At 46.4% G+C, this 11738-nt stretch overlaps 1 protein-coding gene across 3 annotated transcripts in view; it reads right to left on the bottom strand.

Moving 5' to 3' along the window:
* Positions 1-390: 390 nt before the first annotated feature.
* Positions 391-11738, bottom strand: part of MLH3 (mutL homolog 3) — a 30493-nt gene continuing 19145 nt past the window's right edge. For all 3 annotated transcript variants that reach the window (XM_040975272.1, XM_040975273.1, XM_040975274.1), the window contains 5 exons: positions 10842-11001; positions 5488-5511; positions 5310-5388; positions 2230-2381; positions 391-1276 (listed from right to left, as the gene is read on the bottom strand). In XM_040975272.1, the coding sequence (XP_040831206.1) occupies positions 1166-1276; positions 2230-2381; positions 5310-5388; positions 5488-5511; positions 10842-11001 (526 nt within the window). In that variant the 3' untranslated portion in view covers positions 391-1165. The remainder of the gene's footprint in view (positions 1277-2229; positions 2382-5309; positions 5389-5487; positions 5512-10841; positions 11002-11738) is intronic.

The following is an 11738-nucleotide window of genomic DNA, read 5'->3' as shown; positions in this document are numbered from 1 at the left end:
CCTTTGGATATGACAATTTCTTTCACATAAAGAAATACTTTGTGGGCCCGGCACGATAGCCTAATGGCTAAAAGTCCTCGCTTGCATGTGCCAAGATTCCATATGGGCGTCGGTGCATGTCCTGGCAGCCCCGCTTCCCTCCCAGTTCCCTGTTTGTGGCCTGGGAAAGTGGTTAAGGATGGCCCAAAGCCTTGGGACCCTGCACTGCCATGGGAGACCTGGAAGAAGATCCTGGCTCCTGGCTCCAAATCAGCATAGCACCAGCAGTTGCAGCCACTTGAGGAGTGAATCAGTGGATGAAAGATCTTCCTCTCTGTCTCTCTTCCTCTATATATCTGACTTTCCAATAAGAATAAATAAATCTTAAAAAATAAGTAAAACCACTTTGTAAAGTACACCAAAAAGCATAATAAGAAAAAAAGCCAGATGCATGATATTTCACTGGTTTGGGATATGAAAATCAGTCTCTCAGTTTTTAAAGAGGCAATAACACAAAACCAACCTAAAGCCAGGGAGAGAACCTTAAATTTTCTTATATCGTTATCCTTGTTTCTCTTTACCAGCACTTTTTATCCCTAAAGTAATTTAACTGAGGGTCTGATTGAAGGTTTCAGTGAATATTTTCATTGAGAACAGAGGAATTCTTTTAAGTCTGTGATTCAGAATCGAAAGCAGTAGCAGAGGGAAGTGGAGAAGATTGAAGGGTAGAGAGGGACTAGTGGGAGAAATCTGGAACCGTGTGGAAAGGCAGACCGACCTGTCCTGGAGTTTACCCTTCAGCTCCATGACACATTTAGAAATTTGAGAATTGCACAAAAACAAAATCACAGGAAGAAATAAATTTTAAAAAATCCTCAAACCCTTCATACATCAACCAGCCAACCAACCAATCCATTAATCATTAAATTTTATCCCAGAATAAGTCACAGTCCCTATGATGTGGTAACTGCCCATGTCCACAGATGCAAGCGCATGAACTGTCTTTGCACTTGGATGTCATCTGGCTATTCCCCGAGAGGGACCGTCTGCCCCAGCCAGCCCAACCAGAAAGAAGGCTCAGTGGTCTTGAAGCTGCATGGGTGCCAGCTCCAACTCAGGGACATGCGGACAGCAGCCTTAAACCCTCTGGCTTCTCGCTGCTCAGGAATCCCAGCCTTAGGGTGGCTCACAAGGAGTCAGACTGCTGCACACACTGCCTCATGCTGGAATCTTCTGCTTTCCCAAAGAGATGCCAGGCCCGAGCCATTTTGCGAAGTTTAGCAAGATTGGGTTTATTCTGTGGGTACAAAGAGAATCATTCCAGTTAGTAATGCGAAAAATCAGGTGGCATAAGTGTGTTTGAATATATGTCCATTTACAACTAGTTAGATTTCTAATTTTCAGATTAGGGAAAGGATGTAGGGTTCCTTAGGATTGGGGAAGGACAGCAAACTAGATTCTCATCTCTCCATCACCAGGGAGAAAACTTCTAATTATTTTTTCCTTTGTCATGTTGAAACAAGAGTTTTTAACAGAGGAAAATCACCTGGATGAAATCAGAAACCATTAGCAGCTGAAAACTCCAAGCAAGAAAAGTCGTTGTAGCCCTTAGCAGGAAAGATAAGCAAAGAAAACGCTGGAGGTCAGCAGCATGGACATTACTGTTATGCTTTCATGTTCTGTTTCATTTAAGATTGCAACAAGGACAGAATACGTCCTTAATCCAAACCACTCTGTACTTTTATTGTATTATCCACATCATTGGGCTGCTGCGTCACCGCGGCCAAAGTGCACCGTGGAGGTCTCAGGGCTGGGCTCCCTGCCTGACGAGCCTCAAACCCCAACTCAAGGATCCTTGGAGCTGGCTGGCTGCAGCCACCGTGCACCCTGTGTGCTCACAGGAACATATTCTGCCAACAGCAAATTTGTTGTGTTTCTACCATCCAGCTCCAGGAAAAAACTTCTGTCTCTTAGTAAACCTAGTGCCAGGAGGCAACAGATGTTCCGGACACATACATTTGCACATGTGTCAAGCTGGAGCCCACAAAGTGTCACATGGACAATTCGCCAGATCAGTCTAAGCTCCATTTTTAATTTGAGCTGGAAGAAAAAATGGGTGAGGAAACTTCCAATGCATACATTTTAAAACTCACGGTTTGGAAGGGATTAAAATATGTTTGATTCGCAGGGGCTGGAAATGACAGCAGACCAGGCCCTGTTCCCCTCTGCTCTTGGCGGTGAGGTATGTACCTGCTTCTCCTGCTCCAAGTGATCTATGTTGGCTAAAGGCAGCATAGACGGCCTCCCGTGAGCACACTGGAACGGCAGCTGGCAGCAGGACAGGGCTTCAATCAGGCGACAGCTCTCCTCTAGGCTCAGGCCATCATTAAACTTAATGGCCCCTAAACCAGAGACAGAAACAACAAGTTACGGTGTAGACGATGGGAACCCAGTGCTGCCCCTGGGCCAGAGCCAAACATCTGGAGAAGGCAATGTTTCCTGGTCACTTCGATGCAGCTGTGACTGCCTCCAATGGATGCTCATGGCCATGGCCGTGACAGAGGCTCGGGCTAACTTCTGTCTCTGAGTTTTCCCTTTTGGGAGACCTGGAGGGAGCTTCTGGCTTCAGATTGGCTGAGCTCTGTCTGTTACAGCACTTGGGGAGTGAACCAATGGATGGAAGATCTTTTTCTCCTTCTCTCTGTAAATCTACCTTTCCAATAAAAAATAAATCTTAATAAAAAAAGAGGTAGGAGCAGGATGTTTGCCAATTTCTGATGGGTTTATGAAATTGAGATTATGGTTTGTCTGTGGATTATCTAATATCAATTTCTGTTTCCTGTTGAGCACAGTGGCTCAACAAGCTAATCCTCCACTTGCAGCACCTGTATACCATACTGATGCTGGTTCATGTCCTGGCTGCTCCACTTTCAATCCACTTCCCTTATTATGAACTGGGAAAGCAACATAGCAATGGTTCAAGTCCTTGGGCACCTGTACCCACATGGGAGACTCAAAAGAAGTTCCTGGTTCCTGGCTCAGCTCTGGCCACTGCAGCTATTTGGGGAATGGACCAGTGGATGAAAGATCACTCTCTCTTTCTGTAATTCTTTCAAATAAAAATAAATAAATCATTAAAAATATTTATAATCATTAGTTGAAAGGCAGAGCTACAGAGGAAGACACACAAAGAGATCTTCTAGCCACTAGTTCACTGCTCAAATGACAGCGATGGCCAGGGTTGATCCAAGTCAAAACCAGGAGCCAAGAATCCCAACCTGGTGTCTCACACAGATGACAAGAACCCAATAACTTGGGAGATCATCCACTGCTTTCCCAGACGCATTCACAAGAAGTTGAATTGGGGCTGAGGTAGCCAGGAATTAAACTGGCACCAGGATGCCAGAGCTAAGGTGGCAGCTTAATCGGCTGTACCATGACGCTAGTCCCTGCAACATTCCTGTTACTTTCTTCTAATTTCCATAATAATTTTCTGAAACTACTCTCATGCTGCTGGAACCTGCCTTTATGTACTCATGAATTTACTTGACAGTAAACACTAAATACCTAACTCTGTGGCAGGAGCCTTATAGGCAGTGAATGAGACAATTTCCACGCTTGTGGAGTGTGCGGTCTATCAGGCGAGCAAACATAAATAATCCCAAGATAATTTAAATAATAGAGGGAAGCACTATAAATCACTATAAATCCCAGATTAGGTTAAGAAAGGCTTTCTTGATAAAATGCTATTTGAGCCAACTCCTTAGGCAAACAAAGATGCAGCTGCCTGAGAGAGGGTCAGAGAGGCTCTTCCAGGTCGAGGCAAAGCAGGTGCAAAGGCCCTGAGACTGGCAGCACTTAGCACACAGCAAAGACAAGAGCAAAAGATTGGCATGCGGGGGATCCGGGGAATGGTAGGGCATGCCACCATGACGTGACACCCCAGGAGGCCAGCCTGAGATGGTGAGCGGTGGTTGACATGTTTTAATTAGAATGACAACATGCTCAGAGAGATGCCTTTGAAAGATTCCGTATGGTGCTGAGGGAAGAGCGACTTGAAGAGGAACCAGAGCAGATGTGAGGAATTAAGTAAGATGACGACAAAGGATGACGACCAGGGAGGTGGCAGTGGAGACAGGTGGAGCAGGAAACGGGACAAGGAGACAGACTTAAGGTGGACCATGGTTACCAGGCAGGGGAGCAGAGAGAGGAGAGTAGAGAGGGTGAGGAGGCAGGCATGTCACAGCCTAGGGCCCTCACTGTGGTCTGGGCCCAGATGCAGTGGGTTCTGGAGCTGTCTGGATTCCTGAAGTAAATTCCTCCCAATCCACTTTCTATGCTTTACCACATGACCCTACTCAAGAGGCCTCAATCAATTTAAAGCCTTCTCGATCCAACTGAAAGGCCTTGCTGTGGCCTTCTGGGCTTCCATTCTCTTTCTGTCTCTCTCTCTTTAAAGATTTATTTATTTATTTGCTTTTTAAAGATTTTACTTTATTTCAAAGTCAGATATACAGAGAGGAGGAGAGACAGAGAGGAAGATCTTTCATCTGCTGATTCACTCCCCAAGTGGCCGCAATGGCTGCAGCTGTGCTGATCCGAAGCCAGGAGCCAGGAGCCTCTTCCAGGTCTCCCACAGCAGTGCAGGGTCCCAAGGCATTGGGCCGTCCTCGACCACTTTCTCAGGCTACAAGCAGGGAACTAGATGGGAAGCGGGGCTGCCAAGATTAGAACCAGCATCCATACTGAACCCCAGCACGTACAAGGCAAAGATCTTCTATCCACTCCCTAAATGGTGGCAATGGTCTGAAGTTGCAAGCCAGGAGCTTCCTTTGGGTCTCCTGCATGATTGCAGGGACCCAAGGACTTCAGCTATCTTTTGTGGCTGTCCCAGCCCATTAGCAGGAAGCTGGATCAGAAGAGAAGCAACTGGGACTAGACCCTGTGCCTATGTGGGATGCTGGCACTGCAGTTGGATACTTAGGCAGCTATGCCACTGTGACAGCCTCTCTGCTCTTTCTTATGAGGCACTTCTTGACTCTCCACTGCTGAGTGTCTGCCTCTGTGTGTCTGACCCGCAGCTTTCTGTTCAGGTAGTGAATCCCCATCCAGGCTACAAACCCATTAGAGCCAGAAGTCTGTGTTGGTACTTTATATTGCACAAGTGATTTTTTTCAGGCTTCAAGCATACACATATTCTGTGCCTTGACCTAAGCTGTGCTCCCCAGGAGGTGAGCAGTCAAGGCCCCGTGCTGCTGCCACCACCCTGGCGTTCCTCCCTGTGCCTTATGACACACAGCACTCAGCGGCCGGCATGCTGAGGGTCTCACCGTGGCAGGCCTGGGATGCCAGCACCTTCTGGACCGTCAGTGGCAGCGTCCCCTGGATGCTTCCTGTGGTCTGGAGCAGCTAATGATGAAACACATGAACAGGAAAAAGTACGAGGACGATGGAGCTTGTTGCACATGGTTCCTTGGGCTGAAGCTCCCCAACAGGAAGAAAACTTACCTCCACTTGTTCTCGAAGGAATTCCTACAAAATAAAAAGGAAAACAGGCCTTGATATTGCAACTGTCCTTTGAGTACCTATATAAAATATTCCAATTTTCTTCTTTTCTTAAAAGCTGAGTGAAAGAGAGAGAATCCTTCATCTGCTGGCTTTCTAAATGGCTGTGACCGGGGCCAGCATTGTGGCGTAAAAGGTTAAGACACCGCATGCAATACTAATGTTCGTTATGAGCACTACTTTGAGTCCCAAATGCTCCAGTTCTGATTTAGCTCCTGCTAATCCACCTGGGAAAGCAGCAAAAGATGGCCCAAGTGCTTGGGCCTCTGCACCCATCTGGGAGACTCAGCTGAAGGCCACCCTGGCCACTGTGGCCATTTGGGGAGTGAACCAAGTAGAAGATATTCTCTCAGTCTGTTTCTTCCTCTCTCTCTCTAACTCTTTCAACATAAACAAATACATCTTTTTTAAAAATTTTATTTTATTATTGATGATGTTTACATAGTTGATTAGGATGGGAAGGTTTGAGGATTAGGGGAAAGTGGGAGAGACCACTGTTTCACATTTTCTTTTCCCTCTTCCTGCGTCTGGGGGGAGAGATAAGGGGAGAAGCCACACCCAGCTCCCCAACCGCACGGTCATGCTCCCGACATACAGCATGCTCTGAGGGTTCTGCTCAAATAGTTTCAACAAACAAATAAATCTTTAAACACAAAACAAAACAAAACAAAAAAACACAGCACTGTCAGGAGCTATGACTTCCCTCTGTATCGCTCCCATGGGTGGTAAGTACTTGACTTCAAGTAATTGGGCCACAATCCACTGCCTTCCCAGACACATCAGAAGTGAAGTGGCTTGGACTTAGTCTGGTATTTTTATAATGGAGGCTTAACCGACATGGGGCCATAACACTGACCCTGCCAATTCTAATGCTGAAGTTACATCTCCTGAAAGAGAGGGTCCCAGGAGATAAATGTGCAGGATGCTGAGACTCTCTGAGCCTGGACCACTGAGATGGTGGGAAGACCGCTCATTCCCGTGACTCACTCCTGAGAGCGCATGGGAGGAAGGGGTCCTGGGATTGACATGAAGGGCCCTGATGAGTCAGCTGACTCGGAACATCAGGCAGGCTTCTCACCAAGAGGCTGGCTATCTGAGTTTAGACTCTAAGCCAGAGGGGCCCGGTGCAATGGCGCAGGGTTAAGGCCTTGCACGCCCAGGATCCCATCTGGGCTCGGGTTCTAATCCCGGCAGCCCCGCTTCCCATTCAGCTCCCTGCCTGTGGCCTGGGAAAGCAGTCGAGGACGGCCCAAAGCTTTGGGACCCTGCACCCGCGTGGGAGACCTGGAAGAGGCTCCTGGCTTCGGATTGGCTCAGCTCCAGCCGTTGCAGCCACCTGGGGAGTGAATCTTCCTCTCTGTCTCTCCTCTCTGTATATCCGCCTTTCCAATAAAAAAATAAAATAAATCTTAAAAAAAAAAATCTAAGCCAGAACCAGGGTAGTATTACACACAGGGAGAATCAATACACAAAAATCCTACCGCAATGTATACTCCCAAACACACTTGGGTAAAAACCATAAACAAAAGCCCACCAGCTTTTGGGGGGCAATTCCCTTTAAGTCAAAGGCTTATTTTTCAAACACATTTTGTTGAGAAGTTTCTTCTCCACTGTGTATCTTTGACCCTGGAGTAGTCCTTTCAATAGTTACATCACTACAGGTAGTAATATTTTAAAAGAACTCCAAAGCAGACACTTTCTCATGCTACCAATTTGTTAAAACTCTGGAGGCAGAATAAAAAAGTCTTTTGAGATATGGCACTTTTAATAATTTCCTCATAAGAAAAAAAATACACAGGATTTCTTTATTCTTGGAAATGGTGATGGGGTGGTGAGTGTTGTCATATGGCGGGTAATATTCCTATGATGCATCTCTTAGTCACACTGGTTCAAGTCCCAGTTGCTCCACTTTTGCTCCCAGTTTGCTCCACAGCTCCTTGCCAATGTGTGTGGGAAAGCAGCAAAGGATTGTCAAAGTGCTTGGTTCCCTCACCCATTGGGAGACCTACAAGGGTCTGCTGACTCGCGGCTTCAGCTTTGGTCCAATTACTTCAAGTCAAATACTTGCCCCCTATGTGGCCATGTAGCCATTTGAAGAGTGAACCAGCAGGTGGGAAACTGTTTTCTTTGTCTCTCCTCTCTCTGTAACTGTGCCTTTAAAATAAATAAATCTTTATTTATTTTTACTGGAACGTCAGATACATAGAGTGGAGGAGAGACAGAGCGGAAGATCTTCCACCCGATGATTTACTCCCCAAGTGACCACAATGGCTGGTGCTGTGCTGATCCGAAGACAGGAGGCAGGAACTTCCTCCAGGTCTCCCATGTGGGTGAAGGGTCCCAAGATGTTGGGCCATCCTTGACTGCTTTCTCAGGCCACATCAGGGAGCTGGATGGGAAGTAGAGCTGCCAGGATTAGAACCGGTGCCCATGTGGGATTCCGGTGCATTCAAGGTAAGGACTTTAGCTGCTAGGTCACAGTGCCAGGCCCTAAATCAATCTTAAAAAAAAAAAAAAAAGGAAATGCCTATTTATAAATAGCTTCCTACAAGGGTACATTTTCTTTTCTTTTTAACCAGACTTAGAACATTCTCTCCCCTCCTGCTAGTTGCCATGCTTAGAGATGAACTATTACCAAGAGCAGATACTACATCATGTGTGCTGTAAAAGCTGCCGGCCATCTGCCAAGCAAGCCTGTCCCCCTAACGAGAGCTCAGAGTGGGTGGATAACAAGCCTAATTCCTGGGCTTGTGCCCCTGGAGTGGTAATGTCTAGTCAGGTGGAGATGGGTCTCGTCCTCGGTTCACTTCGTATTTCAATAGTTCAATGAATGTTGGACAGTTTGAACGATGTTTAACAGGCCCACGCAGCAAGCCAGGAGATAAAGCTTCACAGAAGCATGTATTAATGAGCTTTCAACTGGCAGGGTTCAAGCAGCTACTTCCTCAAAACACCAGAACTGTTCCAACTTCTTCCATAGTCAACAAAAGCTCTCCTGATGAGCCTGCCTTAACATAATCAAGATTTTCCGAAACCATAAGCTTTGTTCCAATTTGAAGTAAACTGCTTAACAGTAGTCTTTGAAGTCACTTCAGGAAAAGTTTTCATTATAATTTTCTGGTTAAATATTTAGGGATTGAATTACAATAAGAGATCCTAACAGATCCTATCTTTTGAATTGCAGACAATTGGGAGCAGGAGGTGTAGGAAAAGTGAGCTCCATGGGGAGAAAAGAGCTGAGTGTGGAGCAGCGCAGAGGCTGTCTGGTCCAAGGGCACTCAGGAAGGGGTCAGAGCAAGGCAACCGAAAAGCTGGCCTCGTGACTGCCCTGTCCTCCAAAGGCTTTCTCATCCTCACCTCCCTACCAAACAAACCAGGGTCCCCTTCAGCCGTGTCCTGCCCACACTCCCTGACCACTCTAACTTTCTGTGCCTCCCTCCTTCTCCCCTCACTGTAGCTCTGTCTTCTGCTTCTCTTCCTTCCCAGGAAGTGATCCCACGGGGTTGCCAACATCCTCTTATGGCCACAGGCCACCTTTCAGCTTCACTCTGTGGCCCCTGCTGACCGCGCCCTTCTTGATTAAAACTTTCCTTGGTTTTGCCAACGCCACCCTTCCTGGTTTCCCCCCTTTTCTAATGAAATATTTTCAATCATGCTCACAGCTTCTTGTTATCAGGAGCTTTCCAGACTGTTCCAAAACACATGCACCCTGGATGCTGGCGCTCCACAGACTCTACACTGCCTTCTTGCTTTTTCACTCTTCAGATTCTTCCCGAACAATCTCACTTCCCCTGTGCCCTTCTACGGCTTCTGACAGTATCAAAATATACTCTCTAATAGAAGCATAGCCCAGACTCCTCCATGACCCATTGGACATCTCCACCTGCAGCCACACTCACTGCTTCTAACCTTGGCTCAGAACCTACTTCCTCAGCCGGGTGTGCTCCTCCTCGTGCTTCCTGCCCCTGGCAGTGGGGCCACAGGCCTTCTAGCTCTTTAGGCTGGCACCCCAGTCACTGTAACTTCCCTTTTTCCCCTTATCCTCTCTACTTAGTGGATCACCTGGTCCTCCACATTCTACTTCCTAAAGCATGTCTCAAATATGTTGTCCCTCCTCTCCATTCCCAGTGTTGCGCACTGAGTCACATCTTCCTTGTCTGCTATCTCAGTCAGGGCCATGGCCTCTCAACTGTTCTCCCTGCCACAAATTTCCCCATATCAGTCTGTCTCCTAATTTATCACTAAGTTTATCTTACAGTTCTTATTTTAGATAATAATTCAGATTCCCAGACAAATGAAAGACAAAATGGATGTGGATTTGCCGGTGCTTCAAATAAAGAGAACTAGAGATAAAGGAATAGAAACTGCAATAAAGAAAAGATCACCAGTAAGAAAAAGGAAGACTTGAAAAAGAACCAAATAGCGGGATCCAGTGGATTCGCCTATTGTCTAAAATCCTCGCCTTGCAAACGCCTGGGATTCCATATGGGTGTCAGTTCTTGTCCTGGCTGCTCCACTTCCCTTCCAGCTCCCTGCTTGTGGCCTGGGAAAGCAGTCAGGAACAGCCCAAAGCCTTGGAACCATGTACCCACTTGGGAGACCTGGAAGAAGCTGATGGCTCCTGGCTTCGGATTGGCTCAGCTCCAGCCATTGTGACCATTTGTGGAGTGAACCAATGGATGGAATATCTTTCTGTCCTTCCTCTCTCTGCAAATCTGCCTTTCTAATAAAAATAAATAAATCTTTTATTTTTAAGTAAATACATCTTGAAAAAAAAAAAAAGCTGTATCTGGGACCAGTTGGGCATACGAGGGAGGAACAAGGAGCCCAATCTGTATTAAAAAATGAAAGAAAAGCAAAAAGAAAAGAAAAGAACCAAATAAGACTTATGGAAGTAAAAATGTGGTCATTGAAATAACACTCAATGGATAAATTAGACATATTACTAAGCAGCAGATAAAGATAGTGAGGAAATTTCCCAGGACATATCAAAGGATGATAGAATAATGTAAAGTAAGGGAAAAAGTTCATGGGACAGTGAGAATAGGAAAAAAAAAAAAGATAAATGAGAGAATGGGAGAAGCAGCATTGTTGGATGTGATAATGATGCACTCTTTCTCCCCTCTCCTTGTCTCCCCTCCTCCCGTTCCCTAGGTCTCACTCCACTGTAATCACTTAAATGGTCTTCCTCACCGGAGCTGACTACTAGCACTCAGCAGGTACCATGAATGCTTACTGGATAGAGGAGGAGGACAAGGTTACCCTGAGTTTCCCTGACATCTCCAGCCACAGCTCACCTCCACAATACTCTTGGTCACTGTAGATCTTCCTCTCCGAAGTTCATTGGCTTCTCTTTCCACAAAACAGAGCGGGACTTTTCCCACAAGGACCAGGGAGTCATTGGTGTCTGGAAATATAAATTCAAGGCCCAGATCTTCCAGATTCTTGTGGTAACACCTACAGAGAGAGGCTCAAATGTGAAAGCCTTACTTCATTCACACTGCAGTGCTCAAACCCCTGACTGCCTCTCCAAAGCTAACCTGAGCTTGAAAGCTCAAGCTGCTTTTCTCCCACTTGCACGTGTGCGTTCAGGGCTTTCCTCCTGAAGGACAGCAGTCCCTCTCGACCAGCAGTCCTGCTTTCCTCAGTCCCAGTTACCCGGGGTTAAGAGCAGCACAAAAAATACTCAATGGAAACTTTCAGATCTGAGTAATCCCTAAGTAGTCAACTGTGTGCTGGGCTGCTGTAGGTGAGACAAAGTTGCACTATCTTACTCTATTTTAGCTGCACCACCCCCTTTGTCCAGCGTACTCACACCATAGTTACTTCATAGCCTTCTCTATTATCACAGTGACTACTGCAGAGCTCGTGTTCAAGGAAAACTTGCTTTACTTAATAAAGGTTCCAAAGGGCATGAGTAGTGATGTAATGGGCATGGCAAGACATAAAATACTGGACAGATGAACGCACAGGTTCACAAGGGAAGTGACAGACACCCAGGGTTCAGTCCTGTCCATGATCTCAGGGAATCAGTGGGGGTCCTGAATGCTTCCTTTGCAAGTAAGAGGGTACAATCCCGTATGAACCTCCACATTTTCCCTTTTTTCCATAGGGAGCAGATATCGCTTCCTAACTCTTATCCTGCCTGAGGTCTTTATTTTTCACAGGGGAGTTGCTGACTTCTCCTTGCAGGC

This window comes from Ochotona curzoniae, unplaced genomic scaffold (genome assembly GCF_017591425.1).
Source record: "Ochotona curzoniae isolate NIBS_2020 unplaced genomic scaffold, NIBS_Ocur_1.0 contig_2688, whole genome shotgun sequence".
Classification (NCBI taxonomy): Eukaryota; Metazoa; Chordata; class Mammalia; order Lagomorpha; family Ochotonidae; genus Ochotona; species Ochotona curzoniae.
The sequence above is the reverse complement of the archived record's forward strand: the minus strand, read 5'-3'. Positions and strand labels throughout refer to the sequence as shown.